Genomic DNA, 23,866 nt, shown 5'->3' with positions numbered 1-23,866 from the left:
TAGGAAGTAATAACCACACACGGATCAAATAGACATATATTAAAGATGGATTGGCTTTTAGAAAAGGTCATATGTGGTGACATTAAGAAACTGTATCAAGTGATTACATATTAAAGAGGATGTTCTTTACACACACACACACACACACACACACACACAAGTACACACATACATAGACACACACACTACTTGGTTAGTAAGTCAAGTATTTTTAGGCTGTCTACTAAACTAAAAAATTCAAAATGAAGTAGAAGTCATAATTTCCTGTCAAGTATATTTGGGTTGGAGTAAACAACAGAACATTTGAAACAATTTCTTAAGTGAATGTTATTACCAGTTTTCTGTAGTGTTCAGATAATTTTGGTGAGGGTGAAAGAGCTATTAGTTCCTTCGAAAGGACATTCCAATGGAGCTGTTTGGTGTATTCTGTTCTCAGCTTTTTTTTTTTTTTGTCATCTTATGTTTTAGGGAAATAAAGCATAGGGCATAAAGGAGTGAAGATAGAATATAGAAGTTCTTATGGATTTAGGAAAAGGAAGCAAAATCACATATTGTCATGAACACCTTTCACTGTGTCTACTGATCACTTAATTTAGCTTATATAATGTCAAAGATGATGGGATCAATTCTTCACCAAGGAAATACTGGCAGTGGTGTATTAATTCTTTGTCAAGTAGCTTTTGGTAAATTCCCAGAAGTGTATCAGAGTACACAATTAGTTGCCTAATTTGTCTCTTCTTTCTTTGTGTCTGCTGTGACTCTAATATATATTTCATCCCACACGTCACACATTTGCACATTGAAATAGCTCAGTATCCTAGAGATTTCTTAACTACCAATACTTCTTGCTATGTACATGGAAAAACTTATTTTGTTTTCTATAGACTAGAGACCAAAATCTGCCTGTATTTAAATCCTAACTCCAATATTTAATAGTTATGTGACCTTGGAGACTTAAACTCTCTGTGCCTGTTTTTTTCATCTCTAAAGCGGGATAATAATAGTACCTACTTCACAGGGTTTCAATGAATTTTAATTAGATAATATAATGCAGTGTTAATGAGTTAATATAAATAAAGCACATAGAAAAGTGCCTAGCATATAGTAAGTTTTCTTTAGTTGTTTATAGTATCTTTGATAGTAGGTACTGAAGAAGCACTCAAGTCAGATTAAAATCTAGTATTTATTTTTCCTTTATTATTTTGGTTTAAAGTATTGCCATGTGCATTTCCTAAAAATACTTATCTCTTACTCTTTCCAACTCTATGCATTGCCATAAAAATTGAGCAGTTTCATTTATCAATTATATTGATTTGTCATTTTTTATTGACTCGTCTGTTCTTTCTCCTGAATTGGGAGTTCTTCCAGGATAGAGACTACATCTTGCTCAATTTTACAACCTTTTTTTTGCTTAGTGTAACCCTGCCTAAATATTTCTTGAATGTGATGGATCTAGATCTATACAAATAAAATGTTTGAATAACTGTTTAGTCCCGTCCCCCCCCCACCCCCTTGTTTTGTTGTTTAGAAAATAGAGAACCATTGTATAACACATAGGATTCATTGGATGAGACTGATAATATTATGGTGGAAATTGGGGTTAGAGGCTCACCATAATTTTTTCTCACAATAATTTCCTTTTCCTATGGTACCTATCTATAAACAAATACAGTGAAATTATAAAGATAAATTCTTTGAAAAGAAATGAATTAGTGGGGAATAAATGACATCTTGGTCTAACAAAATCTATTTATTGTAATTGTTTAATAAAGCTAGTTAAGTAAAAATTCCTTAGAAAATATAATTTAATTTTTGCTGTTTGCATTGTGATCATAATGACTAACATGTCTTCATTTTACATCTCTTGAAAAATGGTTAGTAAGTCTCTTGATATAATAACTTTAAAGGAAAGGCTTAAAATGAAAAGGTGTGTGTGTGTGTGTATCCCAAGGGCTAACCAAAGTATTTCAAATTTAAGAATAAAGTTCAGCACCTTTTATGCTAGCTTTGACTCTGTATTCTTTTCTAAAGTTAAATAAGCTATTCCTCGTGGGCTTTGTGTGTGTGTGTGTGTGTGTGTGTGTGTGTGTGCGTGTGTGCGCGGGTGGGTGGGTGGTTGTAGAAGTCAATATTCATTGACTCAATAAAAATATTTTCAGTTTCAATAAAATATTTTCAGACTCAATAAAAACATTATTTTCAGCCTGGCCAATGTGGCTCAGTTGGTTTAGTGCCATCCCATGCACCAAGAGGTCACCAGTTGATTCTGGTCAGGGTACATGCCCCGGTTGCGATCTTGATCCCCAGTAAGGGGGTTGGGGGCGTGCAGGAGGCAGCTGATCCATGTTTCTCTCTCATCAGTGTTTCCATCTCTCTGTTGCTCTCCCTTCCTCTGTCTCAAATCAATAAAAACATTTGAAAAAATATATAGTAAGATTTAGTTTTTAAAGTGTTCTCAGATCACCATGTTGTACTTCTCAACAGGCCAGCTGTATGTACAGAGCAGTTCTTAAGTTGTAATGCACATTTGTTTTACTATCATGCCGTCAATTATACCGTGCCTTCAGTCAGCTCGTGGAAAGTTAGGGTATTCCTCCTAGGGAAATAACTTTTTAGAGTCATGTATCAAATATGATGAACTTTCAAAGTTCATTTTTAAACATTTGGAGTCCTCCAGTATTTATATACAAATATTTTTTAAATTATGTACTAAAATATTAAAGTACATTTTAGTAAAGAAAACGAACTTATAAATAAAATGTTGTATTACAATAGTTTTGCTAAGATTATCAAAGTGCTCCTAACTATTAGGCTCATAGTCACTGGAAATATAACACTACTATAGATCAAATATCTTTTCAAATTAACAGTTACTTTGAAAATATTTCCGTGACAGGCAACATTATTACAAACCCTACCTTGACCCACATATTTCCAGCAATTTCTTTGTATTCAGATTTTACTTCCTAAGTCTTCACAGTCCTTCGGAATGTACTGAAAAGGTGGGGGGATTGTGTACACAGGCTATTCATATAATTCTTGATTCTTTTGACACAAGGAATGCAGTTTGTTAAATTATATATACAGTAATTGCTTTAAAATGTAAATTGATGCTTCTAAAATGAATATTTCTAATCCTTTTTTAATGTGTTGGGGGCATGACTATTAGGTTCTTCCCTACTCACTTGACAGCTACATCAAACTCTTGAATAGTTAAAGAGCAGACAAGCTACTCTAAAATAAGTAAAGAAATGATTAAAAAAATCACTGTGATGCACACTTTCTAAAGCAAGTGTGATTCATACTTCTTAGGAGCCCAACACCAATATGGAATAGCTGCTTAATAAATGTTATTGAAGAAGTGAAATTAGTTCATGTCCACAGACTTTTGATTCACATCTAAAATTTTAAAATATTGTTTAAAATAATCCTTTCTCATTTGGAATTCTTCTAGTATGTATGTAAGGTGCTTGAGATGAGAAGAGATGTTATATTTTTTAAAATGCACTAAGTTTGAACCTGCTAGTCAGATATTTATAATTGGACATAATTATCAAATTCAGTAAGCCAAACAATAGAAGTTCGTGGAGTTGAGAATAACATGTATTTTAGATTAAGAGTTCCTGGATGACGACAAGCTAGTGAGAGTGAACCTAAGAGTTGTACCTGAGGCTGTATTAAACTTTAGTTGAAGGCTTTTTCCAACCTTGAGACTCTGTGAATATGTTCTGGATTCCTTTATGGTCATTGAGAATCTGTTCAGAAAAGTGTACCATTGGTAAAATCTTTTCACCTTCATTAACTCAGGGTAATCATGTCTTTCACTATCATAGATATTTGGTGATATAAGCCTGGCAGATGCATTGACAATCTACAGAGATCCAAGCCCAATCTCTCTTTTCAAAAAGAGTAGGTTATCAAGTGGAATGATAAAATCGGAACATAGAAAGTTAACGAACAAAGAATTAGAGATATGATCTGGTAGAATTGAGTTACTAGATAGAAACAGTTTAGAACAGTGCTTGGCATATGTTATAGATTAAGTATTAACCTGCTATTCCAATTCTCTTCCTTTTCCAAGCTTAGGAATCTTTTGAGATAGGTGCTGAGACTGAGAGTAGTATGAGGTGACAAATGGTGAAGGAAATGGAAGAGTAATTGCTGCATGAAAGAGTTGAAGAGTTTAAATCCACTTATGTATTCTTTTCTCTGTATCTCTAATTTCAGCAAGTGAAAATTTCTTCGTGAGTGGTCTTCAATTTTATATACATTTTTGAAAATATAAAAATAATATAAGTATATATGTATATATACATATATGTATATGTATACATGTGTATACACACACACATATATATTGTGTTATAATACTCCTGTACTAGAAATCCTCTCATGACACCACAGTGTATTTAGAATGAAGTCCAGGCTCTGAACCATGGCTTACAAGATCCTACATGGTTTGTACTGTTTCCCCATATTCAAAAGTACGTCCTGCTTGTGAGTTTGATTTCTAATATGAATGCCTCTTGAAACAGAAGGACCCCTTATTAGTCAGTGTTTAAAAAGTCAACAATGTTCACACCCACACAGTAAAGTTCTCCTTGTACAGAGAGACACATATGAGCCCTAAAATGGAAGAATGAGTCAGGGCAGGAAGTACTTTTGAAGAAACTATTACTTGTAAGTTAAAGAATATTCTAAGTATAATATTAAATGTTTGAATTTAGAGACACAAAGCTAAGTAGGTTATCCCCGAATGAGCCTTATAAGACTAAGGACTGCTAGAAGCCTTGCAGACGTAGTTAATCCTTCAAGTTAATGGTTGTGGCATTTCCACATATATCTTAGGTTCACAGTCTCCTTTATCTTCAACATCTACCAAATTTTTGTCTTAAACTTAGAAGCAAGACCATGTCTTTTATGAAATCTTTGAAACTATTTAAATTATTTTCCCATTTTTCAACCTCCTATACTACCCAGTTTGTCACTTGATGTCTAGTCAAATATTGTCCTCAATTAGTTTCTTGTCTCGCTATTAGGATTTTAAGAATCTTGGGGGAGGAGGGTTATTGTAATGTTTTTATTTGTCCTCAGTAGCATTTTGCAGTTATTAGGATGTAGTAGGTGATTATTTCTCATTTTATTGCTGTCTTTTAACCTAAATCTGTTTCTGTCACCTTTTCCCCCAATCATTATGTCTTTGTCTCAGATTTTCCACATGTAGTGGAAGCATAGTTATACAGTATGGACCTAGATAATCATTCCATGAACTGAATAATCAAGATTTAGTCATAGTTCACATATTTAATTATTTTTTTGCAAAATATAACACTTTTTTCTTGTTTAGAAATGTCTAAATCTTTTTGGATCAACTTTTACCATCACATATCTAATGGAAATCAGTTAAAAGTCATGAACTTGGGGCCCGAGTCTCAGGTTTTAATGCAGCCTCATAATCCTGAGCCAGACACTTAATTCCCTACCTCACCTTTCTCACCTATTAATAACAGTTATTATTCTATAGGGTATGAGTAGGATATCTGTTGGGCATCTACCATGTCCTCACAGGGACTCTGTGGGTTAGGTTGGTAAGGTAGATTTTTACAAATAAGAGAAAACTCATAAAGATCAAATAACCCCTGATAGGTTACACTCTAATAATGACAAAACTGGTTTTAAACTCAGGTTGCTCTGATTCCCAAGCTCATGTTCATTTCACAAACAAAGGAAAATTAGATAAGATGATTTTCAAGATCCCTTCTGGTTCTAAACTATGATTTTCTGCTATTAATGTTTTTCTGTTGATTCAGGGGATACAGTTTTGTTGTTGTTTTTTACTTTTTTGTCTTTAGCTCTTTTGTCAAAACTTTCTGATCATGACTCATAGCTGATTTTAAAAAATTAAATAGCCTTTGAAGTGAAAGGTTATTTTAATTCTAAAATATAAGAATGATGTGCTACAATTATAGAAAATTTTTCTCAAGTCAGATAAATGTATTTGAACATCATATTAGCAGCAGTAAATATGGAATTAGATTAAAAAAGTAGAAGAGTGAATAGGATTCTAGGCTTCATTGAGGAAATATTGATTTCTTTCTGCGTATTAATTAAGTTCTTTCCTGGTTTATATTTGCTGTTCTAATTTTCTTAAGGTCAACATTATTTATAGTTTCCCATGATATTTTTCTTACTTTACTAAAGAGGTCACTATAAAAATTTTATAATACAATTTTGAAAGGAAAATTTTGGATACAAATTCAAGATACTTACTGGTAGTTTATTTTGGGTTTGAAGCATGAGATGTAAAGATTAATTGCTTTCTAGATAAAGTCTAGACTGACCTACTAACTTGGCTAAATTATTGCAGAATTGCTGATGTTGCCTGTCTAAAGTAGTCTAAAGAATATTTTGATACATGTATTAAGTCCCTCTGACAGCTCTGTATAACAATATAAATTTCAGAAAACAAGCAAGGAAAATGAATGTACTCATTGGTTTCTTCTGTGGCTGTGATAAATAGAACTCTTAATTTCTATTATGTGTCAAACTCAAGTGTGAATATTAATATACTGGTGGATGTATACATTGGTGCTTGTGTTTATCAGATCACAAATTTGGCCCAATCTGAAGGGATGGAAAAATGCTTCTACTGCTTGAGTTAATGTTACATATTGTGTTAAACCCTCAGGTGCTGCATTTTTTTTTGTAAAAAGAGTTATAGATACCTTAAAACTTAAGAAAAAAATAAAATTTGTACCATTTCTACAATTATACTTATTGTAAAGGAATTTTAAAAGCAGTCCGAGCCATGAAATTTTGACTTGCGTTTTGCTTTTCTGAGGTTAGCATTTTGTTATATTATTTGCTTGTATTATTATAAACATTCCCCCTCCCTCAAACAAATTTATGTTAAACAAAAGTTAAATTAGATATTTATACTAGTTAGTGTTTGGATTATTTTTCTAATGCAGTAATATTTCAATATTTGTTTACTTGGATGGTAATTTCAAACATAATCTGGCTCACTTTGTTCATTTTACCTATTATCAAAAAATATTTAGAGCTGATTTTAATGTGAGTCCTAAGAGTCATATGTGTATGTTTATCTGTGTGTGTATTGCCTATTGTGTCTTAAATTCACCATAAATTCAGTAGAGGAAGAAAATTTTTTCTTAATTATATACTTTCCTGTGCCTGACACATAATAGGTGTTAAATAAGTGCTTAATGAATGACTATAGCTTATTGATCAATACTGCCTCCCACTTGCATTAGAGGAAATATAGATGCTGGGCATATATACTATTTTAATTGATAATACCTGTGATAAGATAAATTTATTAACTTGCCAGTGTCAGTTATGAACCTGTTAATAAGAAGTTGCATCCCAGAAAGTTAATGACAGTGTGTTAGTGAGATTTTAAAAAGTTTTTCAGCCTCAACATGCTTGGCATTCCTTTCTTTGATGTTGAAATATTGAACCGTCTCTAATCTAAATTCTATGCTCAAGGCAAGGCATCTAACTGTAGTAGGTGGTTTTCCTGGGGTAATATCAGAGTAAAGAATGTTTTCATGATAATAGTAAAGAAAAATCACTGACATAAGAATATAAATACATTCTTCTACTATTAAAAAATGTTAACAAGGCAATGAAAAGAGAACCAGTAGTGTTTATTGTATCAATTAATAGGTAAACTTTAAGTATAACATACTATATTTAGAAAAATGATGCCATGGTTGCTAGTATTTGCTTATGTGGCTGATTTTTCAAAAGTATTATATTTATGTATCATTTTCTGCTGTACTTTAAAGTAAGATGTAAACTTTCAAGGAGTAGATAATAGAGGAGAAAGGTGTATAAAAAGAATGACAATGAGATAAGTGCAATTATAGAAGAATATATTTTTCATTAAAATAATGAATTCTGGGGGTCAAAGTGAGGAGAACTCTCTTAATTACTCCTTCTATTGATACCATGTGTAAAAATACATACTTCTCTGAAGATACAAAACTTTTACTGTTTATATTTTTCTCACTATTTGTTTGTAGATTAGTTTTGTTTCTGCCTGTAACCACAACTTGCTCATAAAACTTGTTGCCTAACCAATTGTTCAGAAAACCATTTCTCTTGTATTAGCTCACAGGTTAGTCATTCTGTAGCCATTTTTTCCCCAGAGGCTTAGACGCTGGGCAGTATGTCTTCATATCATTGTGCATTTTTAAAAATTAAGTTATTGCTCTCATCTATTCTTGTACACCTGGCTCATTAGAGTTGTGATGTGATGAGCATTGGATCTAAGTTATCTGATAGGCTATATTTTAGGACCTCATTGTTAGTCATTCTCCTTACTAATAGATTTTCACTAAGACTTATAAGTTGTTAGTCACCACAAGAAATAATTTTTATAGAAAGGGAAAGGTGTTGCTTAGCTGAAATTACATGAAGATTTAGTATATTGCAGTGAAAATATATTTAATACATTGAGATTAATTCTGAAATTTTGGATGACAAATAGTTATTTTCTTAGCTATCATGGTTGACTAGCTAACCTTTTCAGCAAACTTACTAGTTAACTTTCTGACATAAAGCATAAAATACTTCCTTTTTTGTAAACTTAACATAGATATAGGCTGATCTCAGTTCTAAAATGTTTCTATCTCACAAGTATAAAACAGATAGAAAAGGCTTTTTCAATCATACTACTAAAAAATTTAAATTTCTGCATAACGTTTTAAACATCTGTATTTTAGCCAAGACTTCCAGAAATAGGAATGTGAGAATGATTTCATTTGCTGTGTTCATATGTAGATTAGGATGGAAATAGTATAATAGATTACAATTTTCATTAACAGTATCTCAGAGAATATTAAAAATCATTCATTTTTATTCTATTAATTTGAAATCTAGTTAGAGACTTGGTTGACTAGCTTTGCTTGGCAAATTGTTTTTTCACAGTTCAAATTAACATGGTAAACAAGATATTAGAGGAAATTATTTAAATACTTAAGAAAATAAAGTCTTCTTGAGTACTTATACATTCTCACTTAAAGGATAAGCTAATTAAAAAACATTACTAAGTGAGAATCATGGTAGATAGGAATTCTCAAGGTAGTGAGAACTGCGGGGTAGTTGAAAGTCTTCTCAATGTATATTTTATATATCTTCTTGATTTTTAAACCTTGTAAATATTTTGCCTATTCAAAAATGAAACATGAATATACTTACCTACATATAAACATACATTTGTGGGGATCATGTTTCCTGTAACTTCATAGGAAACATGTAACCCCAAGATCATTCTTTGTATATTCTTCGAATATACAAAATTAATATATGTATTTGTTCTTTAAATAGCCTAGGTTTTGAGACCGTGTCCCTGGTTTATTAAAGTTGGTCTGTGTCTTCAACCGAGTAGACTTAATTTGAAAAGGAAAGTGCAACTAGAGATAGGAAATGATTTCAATTGAAGTCAAGGCATAAACTATGACTGGTAGGTAGGCCATTTAATCTCTGACAAGCTAGATACCACTGGTTTTAGAGGTATTCACTTTACAATTAGTTTCTTCAGATAGCCCAGAAAGGATAGAGGAAAGAGGAAGGTCAACTTTTTTTTTTTTAATCCTGAGTTCTCTGAGACCTCTAATAAAAGGGTTTATGGATCCATTCCTAACGGTTGGATTTTCTTTTTCTTAGAGTAGGGGTTTTCTTTTTTAAAGGAATTTTCCTTTGAAGTAAGCTAATTTTTTATTTAGAAAACTAACTTCTTCTGGATACACATGTGTATTGTTTCTGAAGATTGGGATTAATTCAAGAGCTGAGTAGAAGATTTTTTAAAAAGATAATATACTAGAATATAATTTCCAAGAGGAGATCCTAGATGTATGTTTTTATAAAATTTTAGATTATTTCATTTATGTTACAAAGTAAAAGGCATTATACAACTTAATATCTTAGTTATAAAGGTAAACATATTTATTTTTTAAATTATGATGCTACTTTCTACAGTATTTAGAATTATTTCCTAGCAAGAGTCATTTATTACCATAGCAGAGAACATTAAAATGTAATAAGTCTAAATAGTATTTCTTTTTTCTGAAGAATTTCTAAGTACTTAAATAACTACAGGCACACAGTTTACTTGTAATAAAGAATGTTAATGGGGAGGGTAGGAGTTAATTAACTAGACCCTTAATAATGGGCCTTTCTAGTCCAAGGAATCTTATAATTGCCTCTGAAGCTAGTTGTGTAGCAAGTTGTGAGATGAAATATCTAGATTTGTGTAGTAGTCATTTTAAGAAAAAGGTTGTCTTCAGGCAAACTTTGGAACCTTTATTATGTAAAATGCCTTTTTAATGATAAGCAATACATATTGTCAAAATAATTTTGGTGATATAAGTTCAGTGCCTCCTGTTTATATAAGATTAAATTAACAATAAGGCTAAGACTCTCCTATGAGCACAGTTTTTACTCCCTTTGGAGAAATTAACCTTTAGGCAAACTTTATACACTTAGTAGTATTTTGTTAATCTTAAAAATATATTCCTATGATTACTAAGGATTATTGAAGTGTGTGGTAATTTTCTTGAAAACTGTTTGAAACGAATGAAATGGAAAAGCATAGGGGATATTTTCATTAAATCTTAATATAAGAAGTATACATGTTAAAAAATAACTTAGTGCATATTTTCTGCAAATGTTATATGTTCCAAACTGGTTTACTTTATTGTAAATCCCCCAAAGGATATTTAATATTCCTCTCTTAGGGATTGCCCATTTTGTACCATTCAGCTACTTGCAAAATCTGGTCAGTCTGTGCCAGGACTGCAATAGGATAAGTTAGTGAAAATAGCCTGTTTGGCTTCTGTTGGGAGGACCCGATGAAAATATGTTCCATTTTCAAAATGTTTCTGAAAGGACTTATTTGTGGAAACGATGCTTGCCATTTCAAACGCTTCAAAAAGGCAGGTTTTACAAAATGCAAAAATAATCTCCTGAAAGTTTGAAAGGGTAGAGGGGGCTGCCGTGTGGGGGCGGTCTCTTTTGCTGCCCACATCCTCCCTCTGTTCGGTGCGTTGTGTGCTCACGGGTTCCCTGGAGCGGATCACCATATAATTGATGTGCAGTCTGCATTGCTGAATCCTGGACTGCACCATTCTGTGTTCAAGGGAAGATGTAATCTGATCCCTCTGCTGCTGAGGGAGGAATCTGTTCAGTCAAGGCTTTGACAGGGCATAGTCTCCTCCAATAATCTTCTCGGTTCTCTCTCATTATTCCCTCGAGTTCTCCTCAGTCAAGCTGCATGTATGTATGTGTGTCCCGAGGAGCGGTTTGATACTGAGCTGCATTTGCCTTTACTGTGGAGTTTTGTTGCCGGTTCTGCTCCCTAATCTTCCTTTTCTGACGTGCCCGAGCATGTCCACATTAGAATCTGTGACATACCTACCTGAAAAAGGTTTATATTGTCAGAGACTGCCAAGCAGCCGGACACACGGGGGCACAGAATCACTGAAGGGGAAAAATACAGAAAACATGGGTTTCTACGGCACGCTAAAAATGATTTTTTACAAAGTAAGTAATCTGTTTTCTTCCTGTGTTGTATGAGTGTGTGTGTGTGTGTGTGTGTGTGTGTGTGTGTGTGTGTGTGTGTGTCTGCCTGAGAAGGAAAATCTGTATCATCAGAGATGGCTGCAGTATCCTCTAATTTTGGTGGGTGGCTGGATGTCTGGTAGTCTGTTTTATATTGTGAATGTAAGCAAATAAGGGAAAGACGTGAGCTGTAAAAAAAAGCTTGAAATGAAAAGAAAATGGATATTGGAATCTGGGAATTTTTCACTAAAAATATATTCAGACTTTAGAAATGTGGCTCCATTAAATGCTGACCTGGAAATACTCTACCCTTAGTTGGCGTTTAGTGAACCTCTTGCCTTTAATTTTTCCACACCTTAGATCTATATATTTTTTCTTTTTTCTTTAGTTGACTCTTTTAAAATGCAGAATTGCTAGGATTTTGGGGATTTATATTTAAAGAGATCATATTTACTTTCTGTACCCCTTAAAAATTGCAGAATTAATTTTTGGTTCTAAACTCAGTATTTTTCAGTAAACAATATAATATTTAAAAGACTTCTATAGTCATACAGGAACTGCTTTATTTTATAAAATATTCTAAAGATAAAAACCATTTCTCTGGTTCCTTTGATATGTATATTGGGCATTTTTATTAATTGAAGGTTTTCTAAGATGGGAAATAAAGTTTGCTTTTAGTGGCAAATGGCATTTGCACCAATGTATTTACAAGATATCTAGGGAAGTTCTGAAAGCCAGTATTCCAAACTTAATTAGAATTCATATCAAAGTTTTTCATAATAATTTTGAAAATAAGAATCTGTGGAAGTTATTTAAAAAAACAACAAACTAGAATTTTAAGGTAATCTGTACTTACTGACCTTCCTGATGGATACATTTTGGGTGTATGTGTACGTGTCTATAATTTATATCCATGCAAGCACGTGGCTACCTATACAGTAAACCTTTTATACTTATTTTTTATTTTATTAAAATTAGTTGAAGAAAGAAAATAATGGTTTTTGAGAGGAAGCACATTAAAACAATGTAATGAGTACAGAAAGTTCTCAAGGGTTGAAATGAGACCACATCCATTTATTTCCAGCCGGTATTTCATGAACTAAGGTATACATTGTAGAGGAGCTTATACTCTCACCTCTAGCCCCTAATATTGTAAGATTGTCCCTGTGTTTTGTAAGACTTTCTTCATGATGATAAAAACATAGTCTTTATTATTCAGAGTGGTTCAGAAAGATTTTTAGAGTCATGTTGGTCCTCTTTAGTATTTACAGTGTAGCATAATGTGTTATGATGTCCCCACGTGAGGCAATAGGTAAGAAAATAAGGCTGCTGCAAAGCAAGGGTTTTCACCTTATTATGCAAGTAAGAGCTAGCTATCGCTCTGGGGTTTTTCTCCTTGTAATTTTCAGTAATATTACTATTAATTAGCAGACACACATCTGAGAGGGGTTGTTGAAATACAAAAAGTTGAATCCTATCACATCTTATTTCCTGGTTTTATGATATATGTATAGTTTGATTAGCTAAGTTAACCGATAGTGAAACATAGAAAATAAATATTTCAGTATTGACAAAATGCAATTCTGAATACATTTACAGTATTACATAAATATAGCATAATGAAATACGTTAAAGCTATAAATGTTGGATATACCTTACAAAGATGGGTAACTCATTCTTTTTAAGTCTTTTTGTTGTTGCTTTTCAAATTAAAATGTTTGTCTTGAGTATCTGTCCAAAGAACTATATTCTGTATGAATATCAGTTGACGGCTTTTCCCCACCTTTATTATAAGATCTCCAGATTTCTCTTATTATGGACTTACTTTTTTTTGCTGTCCTCATTGCCCATATTCATTGTTTTATGTCTTATTATTATTACTTTTCAAGATCATTTAATTTGCATTGCTCTCTTTACCTTTTATAATATGTGTTTTAAATTTAGTTACTGTTACTTTCATTCTGAAATTTTGAATTTTGCTTATTTTATCTTAAAATATGTTTTTAAAGGAAAATGAATATCAGTAAGAAAGGCATGTTAAATATTGTTCTTTTCTGTGTGGATTAACATGACATTTCCCTCTATATTGGTTCTTAAACCGGAAAACATAAAAGGTATATTGCTCTTAAGGAATATATATATGATGGATATCTATTTTTAAATCCTCATACACTGTTCTCTGGACAAAATATTAGGTGGAAAATTCACTTTTCCAGTCTTGTAAAGAGTAGAAAAAAGTAGAACTAATAGAAGAAACTGTGAAACATTTATTTTCTATAATATTTAACTACTCCTAATTAACATTGTAGCATATAAACATTTAAGATATTTATTAAAATTTGTTAGTTGGACTGGTGATTTAAAAAGAAACATATCTTATTTGTTTTACCTTATAGATGAAAAGAAAGTTGGACCATGGTTCTGAGGTCCGCTCATTTTCTTTGGGAAAGAAACCATGCAAAGTCTCAGAATATACAAGGTAATAATTAAGTATAAATAATAGATTCTCTCATGATTCTTGTGTTTCTTTAAAGAGTTGATGATTGTAAAAGCATTTCTCTCCATTTATCCTCATAGAATTATAATGTCACTAGTATTGTTGACTGTTTAACACATTTTGAGATCACTGAAAATTGGGAAATACCTTATTTTAAATAAGGAGAAAAATGTTTTCCACTATAGCTTTATATTTTTTTACAAATACATTGAAGTAAGACACAAGCAGAAGTTCTCTTGTCAACAGAATTTTTAAATCACAATTTTCCAGGAATTCTAAAAAGTAAACCCAAAAATATAAATAGGAGCAAATGTATCTTGTTACTATAGCAACAACTGTTCTAGGGAGTATATTTATATATGCAAAATAAAAGATACATTTATTAGCAGTGAAATAAGCCTCACAATTACTAACTAAATCATATTTCACGAAATTACTGTGTTAGAAATCCCCTTTTATTTGCTTGGTAGGTCTTGTGTTTTTAACACATACATTTCTACACCAGGAGAATAGTTTCCATAACAACTAAATACAATTGTAGGCTTGTTTCCTGCACCATTCCATCATTTTTGGATTTTGCATCAGTATAAAACTTCCCACTCTCACACTAATTAGGCTAAGTTAAGCACAATATCTATTAACTAGTCAATTAAAAATGGCTTTGGATGTCACTTGGAGTGTAGTATTTTAAAATTTAAATGACAAAAGAATCTTAAAAACTTTTTTTGGTCCTTTTTTTCATAATTGTCAGTTCTTCAGATAACTGAGTTAGCTATAGAAACCATAAGAACTCATGATGGTGACATTTCTTTTTCCCTAAATATTTTTATTTAGAGTTATTTTTATTCTATAAGCTGCAGTAAAATTAACTTTGCTCAGACATAAGTTTTTGTGATTGAACATTGTTACAGGTTGCATCTTTCTTTTTTCAGAGAAAACAGCTTATATTTTTATTTAATTCAGTTGCAGAATATATTTCTTTCAAAAGCTTCTTTGTGAAGTTTAGAAATGATAATAATTAGGATAGTTTTATATACAAAAAATGCAAGGATGATACAGAAAAGAAAAATAAAGCTCTCTCTTAGTTTATCAGGAAATGCTTTTAGTATCATTTTCTCATGTTAACTGTCCCCTTCCCTTTACTTAACCCTTTGCCTTTTGACAATTTGACTGTGTTTTGGTATTTCCACCAGAGGGTGTGGAGTGATATAGAGATAAACTACTCGCTTCATTTTTGCTTTTTCCTTCTAGTCTTGATAAAGTATTTCTTGGATGAGAAAGTTGAGTGTAATATTAAAATGTGCTATTTTAAAAAAAAAATGTAGATTCCAGATAATCATATAATTTTTGTTCTTTTATTAATATGGCTGATACCAGGACAAAGGTATTAAATTGTTCAGTTATTTTTAAGGCAGCTTATAAATGAATGATGACTTTTTACTGCATAACACATAAATTTGTCTTTAGTTGTTTATTTTTATATTGAGAAAGCACCTGAAAAGGTGAAAGTTTTATTTTTAGCCTTTTCACATATAATATTATTAAAGCAAACCAAACAGCATACCCTGTCTTTTTGGAAATGTCGTCAGTATATATTTGATATTTTTAAAATTTTTGACAGATTTTCTAGTAATAAGATGAAAAAATTTTCCATCATTTTTATTAGAAAATGTAAGTTATAATCACTATTTTAAAATTGTTTCATTTCAGAGAAGAAAATAGAGCATGTCTTTGAAATTTGATAGAAGAAAAAAATAGATTTAATTGTTGAATGTTAGAAATTATCATAGATGTATAATGTTAAAAGTAGATTTTTCTGTAGAATCTGGTGACTGCGATATATTTTTTTAAAACAAAATAATGAAATTGTTGGCTGGAAAAGCATTGGAGGGAGATGTTTTATTAGTAATTTATCAGAGCTTGATATTCAACTATTAGGGTACAATTTGTATAGTCTTTGGATTTAAAACACTATTATTATAGCTCAATAAATTGAAGATTTATTGTACAAATGTAACTACTTAACTAAATCTTTCTTCTTCTTTTTAACTATCTCTAAGAGATGTTTAGTACTTACCATGAGTTTAAATAATTTAGTTATTAAAATTAGAAAGTAAAGTTTAATATATTAATAACAGTTATCACTATATTTTTTTCTAATTAGTCATTTTCAGGAGAGTTGGACAACTTTGGAGATTGATAATCTAGTTTTAATTCCTCATTTTACTAGTTAATAATAGGATTGAATTTCAGGTGTTTTAAAAACTGGCTCAAAGTTTATTGGATAAAACTGTTTGGATCATTTAATTTTGCATATAATATGTTTTCAACACTTACCTATTTTGAGTAAATACATATCTAATCAAGGTTTGCTCCTGTCAAATATTATTTAAACTAAGGTTTATAAATTACAAAAATGAAAGTGAAATAGACAAATGTTATAAACCATTTAGAAGGCATCTGGGGCAAACTCAAGGAACATTGTGACTAGTGAAATGTCCAAAACATTTGAACATACTATTTCTACATTTGAATTTTTTAAAGTATTTATAAGTCTCACACCCCTTTTGTATACAAAATTTTAACTTTTATTTAATGATGTCACTAAAGACCAGTCAAAAGAGAAGTGGAACCTGTATCTTATAAGGAAATACTTTAACATTACTTGTATATATCAACAACTTGTAGTTTTGCCATAGAGATTCTGTCATTTGGTTGCAATTAGCATTGTTGGGATAATAACAGGTGGTTATGTAGGAGGGAGGAAACTTACTCTAAGAATAGAAGAATAGATTTTATGTATCCTTGCTCTCTGAGAATAAGCAAATAAAAATTATAATTTGATTAATGTTTGAAATATGCCAGATCAGCCCTAGCTAGTTTGGCTCAGTGGATAGAGCATCGGTCTATGGACAGAGGGGTCCCGGGTTCGATTCTGGTCAAGGGCACATGCCCCAGGTTGCAGGCTTGACCTCCAGTGGGGAGCATGCAAGAGGCAACCAATCAATGATTCTCTCTCATCATTGATGTTTCTATCTCTCTCTCCCTCTCCTTTCCTCTCTAAAATCAATAAAAATATATTTTAAAAAAAAGAAATATGCCAGATCATCATTCTTATTAAATTTGAGCCTGATATTCTTAATAAATATCTGTCTTTACTTTTACCCTTATATTTTTTATAGTACCACTGGGCTTGTACCATGTTCAGCAACACCAACAACTTTTGGAGATCTGAGAGCAGCCAATGGCCAGGGGCAACAACGTCGCCGAATTACATCTGTCCAACCACCTACAGGCCTCCAGGAATGGCTGAAAATGTTTCAGGTGACATGTCTAAACACAGTACTTGAAATGCTTCACTTAATTGCTGCAAAAATATAAGAGATTATTCAGCCATGAAAAGGAATTGTTACAGGCTACACCTTAGATGAACCTTGAAAACATTATGCTAAGTCAAAGAAGCCAGACACAGAAAGCCACATATTGTATGTTATATTCCAGAACAGGCAAATTCATAGAAACAGAGAGTAGATTGAGTGATTACTAGGCCATGGTGGGAGGGGAGGTAGAAAGTAGACTAACTGCTAATTGCACAGGTTTCTTTTGGGGTGATGGGAGTATTCTGGAATTGGATAGTAGTAATGGTTGCACAGTAAGATGGCTGTGCTGGGAACCACTGAAGTGTACATTTAAAATAGTGGATTTTATGTTATGTGAAGAATATCTCAATTTAAAAATGCTATTAAAATAGCGAAGCTCATTTTAATTTTTAAGTGAATTAGTGAGGAGAGTCCAGTGCTTATTTTATGGATGTGTGCATTCCCCTTCCTTTATTCCCCTTTAGGTAATAAGACCTTTCTTCCTTCTCCTCTTTATGTTTGGGTTTCTGGGATCACTAAATGTATTTGTGTTCTAAACTGCATTGCTTGAAAGTTAAGCATTTAGGAGTAATGTGAAGAACTCCGCTAATTAGTCACTGGTGGTAACTTACCACGAGTATTCCTCTACCTTGTAGCCTCTGAGAGTTGATGCAGCTTCTTTTCACTATGCCATGCTTGTGTGTGGCTCACTGAGCTCAAACTCTGATTACTACATTTTAGTAGCATTTAAATTCTTCGAAAGTTTACTGGGATAATTAGCTACAACCAAACCTTGAAAATTATGAATTTTATAACTCATGATAGTGATATTAAATTGATTTCTCTCTTCTTCCAGTGAGATTATGCATATAAATGACATATTTAGCAAAATAGTTGGCATGGATTAAACACTTGCATAATTATTCTTTTAGATAGTAAATAATATAAATTACGTTAAGTGAAGCTATCTGTGATATTGGCCACCATTCTAATATAAAATGAATATATTTTCTTACCTAGCTTGATTGGTGGTATTTTATGAATGCATAAGGGAATAATGGTTGAAAAGAGGATACTTTATTTGACATTTCAGATTTTTAAGATGTCCATTTATGTAAATCCTAATATTTTAAATAACTGGGCAAAAACTAAATAAATGTCCCAAAGTTTTTTCTTCAATAGCTAGAAAACTCACTTGAAGCAATGATGCTTTCAAATGGATTTTAAAAAATTGTTTCTTACCCTTCAGATGATTTCAGAGAAAATAGGATAACCCCTAATTCAACCACCCCACCCACCCCCGCTTGATGGTAACGGAAAGGTTAGAGCAGTGGTTCTTGACAGGGAGCAGATTTTCCCATGGCTGAAACAAATTCAGTTGTTACAACTGTAGGCATGTGGAGGGCGGGCAGGAGGTTGCTGGCATCTAGTGGGTAGAAGGAATTTAAGGATCAGCCCCCCACAGCAGAGTTATCCCTCCCTAAATGTCAATATTGCTGAGGTTGAGAATCTATGATTAGAGGAATGAAAAATGTATTTTATTGTTTTAACAATATTATGAACCACTACAATTATAAAGAATTGTGGTGTGTGGTTTTTTTTTTGTTTTTGTTTTTCATTTCTGTAGTTATTTATTGATTAAATTTATCTTCCCCCAAGGTTTATCCTCCCCACTCCTCCCAGGATTATGATTTAAAAAATTTTTTTAATTAATTTTTTTCATATGCATACCCTCAGAGTTTGATTTTTTCTGTTGCACCCTTTTCAAAAGAAAGTTATCCATCAATAAGAGGTGAAAATAGAACTCAGACATTAATATAATCTTAAAGAAATACTTAAAGATTTTTACTGTCTCTGGTTAATTGACAAAATGGGAATATGGGTGTGTGTGGTTATACCTGCACACACATGCAGTGTGAGCAACACAGCACTTGAGAGCAGTGCAAAAACTGATTTCATCAGATTTTTATAAGTAACAACACAATCAAAAATTATCGTCATTGTAGATAGCCTCCAAATAGTTATTTTATATAAAGAGCTTTATTTCTTATGAGAAGGAAGTCCAGAGTGAGATTTAAAATGAGTATGGGCACATTTTTTCCAATATTCCAAAATATTCTTTGCTAGCCATTTAGGTCCCCCCTCCCTAATTTTTAATGGAACTTTCTCAAATACTGGTCTATATACTAGGGAACATTTGTGCATTATTTTGCGATGAGGCTGTTTTAGGAAGTCCTTTGTACAGTGTTTGCTTGTTTAGATAGCTCAGGCTTTACTTAATGAAATGTCCACATTACCACATACTGTATGTCAGCAAATCTGAGATACAATCGATTGTCAGATGCATCGCAACTTCAAAAATGTTAATATTTTTTTAAAAAAGCTTGTTTCTTAGAATTAATGAGACTCAGTAAACTAAAGAATATTAGACTAGCTTTTGTTCAGTAAAAAGGCCCATTTGATCGCTTTTTATATGAGAAGTAGATGCAGTGAAGAAAACTTGTTCTTAGTTAATAGGAATAACATGTATAATTGTCCCTGTAGATATCGTATTGTTTTATTTTCAGATAAATATTCTGTAGCAAAGATATCCACTAGCAACAGAAGGTCAACTAGACAGATAGATCAGGACCTTGTCTGTCTCTGACACACCCAGGGCCTCATTGTCATTCACTGCCCTTTATTTTCAAGGCTGATGCCAAAGAAACTAGAAATGAATCACTTGCCTAAGGACTTACAATGCTTTAATGCCTAACTTGCAGAGAGATACGATTTCATAGTAAGGTGGGGGAGTCATGAGTTGACCTATGTTGGATAGTTGAGGGATAATTAGACTGGCATGATTTCTACAGACATGCTGTGGGGGCATTTAATGATGACTTTTCTGTTGCATAACAAGTAAAATGGGAGAGTTTGTCCCCTCCCTGTTCCGTTATTGCTCCTACGGCAGTGATACAGCATTGTTTTGGTCCAGTTCCATCTATTCTGACAAAGTACTCTGTACTCAATTTATAAATTGAATGAGAACAAATGACACACCATTTTGGATAAAGGGAAATTGAAACAGAATGCCACTGCAAAATAGCAGTGCAAATTAAAAACAAAACAAAAAACCTCAGATATTTTCTACTGTTTGAATTTTCAGTAGCCATTGATTCTGCTTGCTTTGGCAGCCGGATTGATGCTTTACAATGTTAATTTTGGGGAAAAGAAAAAAAATGTGTTGTTGTTTATGTCATTGGGGTATTAATAAATGGTTTTTCACTTGAAAATTTTAGCCTAGGTAAAGGCACCAATAACGTCATCATTCTCGTATGTTCAAATTTATATTCAGAGGCATCTGAAAAATTTAGACTAGGTAAAGTCACCAATAACATTAACATTCTCTTATGTTGAAATTTATATTCAAAGGCATCCTGATAGAATGAGAAGCACGTATGATTTAGAAGAAAAGCTCTTAGTACAAATTCTGGCTTTGCTTCTTAATAACTGAGTCATTTTGTTGATATTATATAACCACTCTTGCCTTTATTTTTATCCTCTAAAAAATAGATATAACACTAAAAATTGTCAAAAGGGAGAAAACATGTAAATGTGCTTAAGCTATACTTGGAAATACAGTGGAAAGTCAATAAAGATTAGTTTCCTCTCTTGGTCAAGAAAATAGCCTTTGTGAGCCTCAGTTTTCTCAGGTCTAAATGGGGCTGTTAACGCTCTCTTCATATGGATGCCATTAACTTAACATTAGTAGCATTATTTTAATTAAAGTATATTTGCATTGCGTTAAAACTGTAAATGTACTTTGAAAATACCTGTTATACTAAAAATACTGTTTAAAATTATAAAGTAGAAAACACTTCTGTGTTTTGAAATTAAAAGTAGAGTAAAAACTACTCTATTGAAGGATTTAATCAAGTTTCATGGTAACATTTAGAACTTGTACATACATTTTCTAACTTACTTATTTAGATCTTTTTTAACAGTCAACAAAATTCTAAAGCAGGAAATGAATTCAGTATTACTTTGCAATTGTACTTGAAACAGTATGATCAAGAAACCTTGTTGTGTGAGGAGGAGTTAAAAAGGCCAGAGAAGAATAAAGGAGAAATATTGTGTGTAACCTTTTGTAGAATTTCATATAAAAAATAGGATCAAGCTGATTCTTGGTATTTTCAGAAAACAAAATCTGGAGCATATTCTTTGAGTCAGAGTTTGGTGTAAGTTGAAGTTAACAATTAGAACTGACCCGCAGTAGAATGGGAAATAGTAAGCACTCCACTCCGAGAACTAGAAACATACTGATAACCATCTGCTGGGGGATCTAGCAAAGGGAGTTCACTCCAGTGCTATCCAAAGTCATAAAATATATATCTGATTGGATACTAAGGATCATCCAGTTGTTATTAGTTGGTTTCACTGCTGGTGTGTGAATCCTCTGCATCAATCCTGGATGAATTGTTTATTTAAAACATAAAATGTCCTCAGCCTCACCTTGACCACTGATCAGACTCTTTGATGATGGGTTGTAGGACTCTATGATTCTTGCATTCCTCAACCAGCATTTGGGAACCACTGGTCTGGACCAAGCCCCTCATTATACAGGTGGGGTCTCTGGGACTCAGACTAATTATGAGACTTCCAAGTGGTTCCATAGTGAGTTTGCTGGTGAAACCCAGGCCCCTGATTATAGTTCAGTGCTCCTTCTATTCTTCTCTACTACCTGTATTCTCTAATTACCTGAAATAAAATATCACTTTCATGGAGAATTTTCAAGTCGGCATTTGCATTGTAGTCCATAAATTAAATTTTGTGACTCGTGAATGTTTCTGAATTTGGAATGTTTTTCCTGTACCTTCTAATATGTTTCCACATAACTTTACCATGAAAGATCAAAGGAAGATATTTTTTCTTTTTCAAGATAACTACTTTTCAGAACAGAAATAAAATAATTATTATCAGAATTATCCAACACTTTTGCAGATAAAGAAACTTTCCTAAGGCTGCAGAGATTAAATGGTAACCTAATTAGTGGCAGTGTCTCCTCCCAAAGTTGAATTTTCTAGCCCCCAATTCACTGTTCCTCATTAAAGGTTGGTGTGGGTTATTTCATTTTAATATAGTTATTAACTGCAGGGTTTTCAAATTAATACATATTTCCCCTTTCTGCTTAACCATATATGTATACAAAACTTGCACCCAGTCTTGGAAGTAGACTAAGCAAGCAAGTTCTAGTGATACCATCAAATATAAAGGATAGAAACGTTCCAGAGAGAGTGTTGACATAGTGTTGGTGCAGTATTTCTTGACTCTTTGGGGATTCATTCATTGATTCAACAAATATTTATTGAGTACCTGTTCGGTTTTAGGCCTTACTATGGATCTGGACTACAATAGTTAACAAAGAAGATCCTCCCCACCCCTCACCACCCCCCCCCCCAAAAAAAAAAAAGAAAACTGTTTTGCAGAACATTGTAGTCAGGAGGGCGATGGTTTGGGGGCTTGGAACTGGTTTGCAGTCTTAAAGAGGTTGCCCAGAGAAGGACGTATGGAGCACGCCACGTGGGTATCCAGGGGAATAATGTCCTAGGGGACAGCATGTGAAAAGGCTCTGACGCAGAGCATGCTTGGTATGTTTGAGGTACAGAAAGCATGTTTATGACTAAAGTAGAGTAGGGAAAGGAATAGGAAATTACAACCTTGTAGGCTAACCCAAGACTTTGGGTTTTGCTTTGAGTGAAGTGGGTCTGGAGGGTTTTAAGCAGAAGAGTGAGTGCCTTTTAGCAGTGCCACTGACGACTTTCTGGAGGTTAGAACAAGGAGGGCAAAGGTGGGAAGCTGGGAGGCCAGGTAAGAGATTTTAGGTATAATCCAGGTGAGAGGTAATAGCCTAAACCAGTGTAGTTACAGTCAAATTCTGGATATGTTTTGAAGGTTAAGGCCTTAGAATTCACAGATGGATCGGAACCATCTACCAGCGAGAGTGAGGGAATGAGGAGGAGATGGCTCCAGAGTTTCTGACCTGAGCAGCTAATAGAGTTACATTGCACTGAAATGGGATTGTGGCCGTGCATATTTAAGGAGAAAGATCGTGGACTTGCTAGGTTTCTATTACATATCCAACAATACATGTTGAGTAAGCAATTTTATATACAGGTCTGGAGTTCAGGGTAGAAATCCAGGCTGGACAGAGGAGAGCTGCCTATGTGGTCCAGACCTTTACTTAAGATATGTGAATTTAAACAATTAGACTGTTGAATATGTCTGGTCAGTAGGAACAGTCTCATTTATTATGTAGTTTAATAGCTTACGTTACCAATCTTTATACTCGATCTCCTAAATCCTTAATAAAAGGTATTTTTTTCTTCTTTTAGCAGTCATATTTCATGTGTAGGTAGTGTTTTTATATTCCTTTCTTTTTAAATAT

At 32.8% G+C, this 23,866-nt stretch overlaps 1 protein-coding gene across 6 annotated transcripts in view; it reads left to right on the top strand.

The window, feature by feature from the left end:
• Positions 1 to 23,866, top strand: part of FBXW7 (F-box and WD repeat domain containing 7, E3 ubiquitin protein ligase) — a 107,556-nt gene that overhangs the window by 64,865 nt on the left and 18,825 nt on the right. For 5 of the 6 annotated variants that reach the window (XM_014543884.1, XM_014543883.1, XM_014543882.1 and 2 more), the window contains 2 exons: positions 13,983 to 14,065; positions 17,266 to 17,407. In XM_014543884.1, coding sequence (XP_014399370.1) covers positions 13,983 to 14,065; positions 17,266 to 17,407 — 225 coding nt within the window. Of the gene's footprint in view, positions 1 to 11,079; positions 11,569 to 13,982; positions 14,066 to 17,265; positions 17,408 to 23,866 lie in introns of those variants that run through there. The other variant, XM_005871415.2, reaches the window with a different exon arrangement.

This window comes from Myotis brandtii, unplaced genomic scaffold (assembly GCF_000412655.1).
Source record: "Myotis brandtii unplaced genomic scaffold, ASM41265v1 scaffold34, whole genome shotgun sequence".
Taxonomy (NCBI): domain Eukaryota; kingdom Metazoa; phylum Chordata; class Mammalia; order Chiroptera; family Vespertilionidae; genus Myotis; species Myotis brandtii.
The sequence above is the reverse complement of the archived record's forward strand: the minus strand, read 5'-3'. Positions and strand labels throughout refer to the sequence as shown.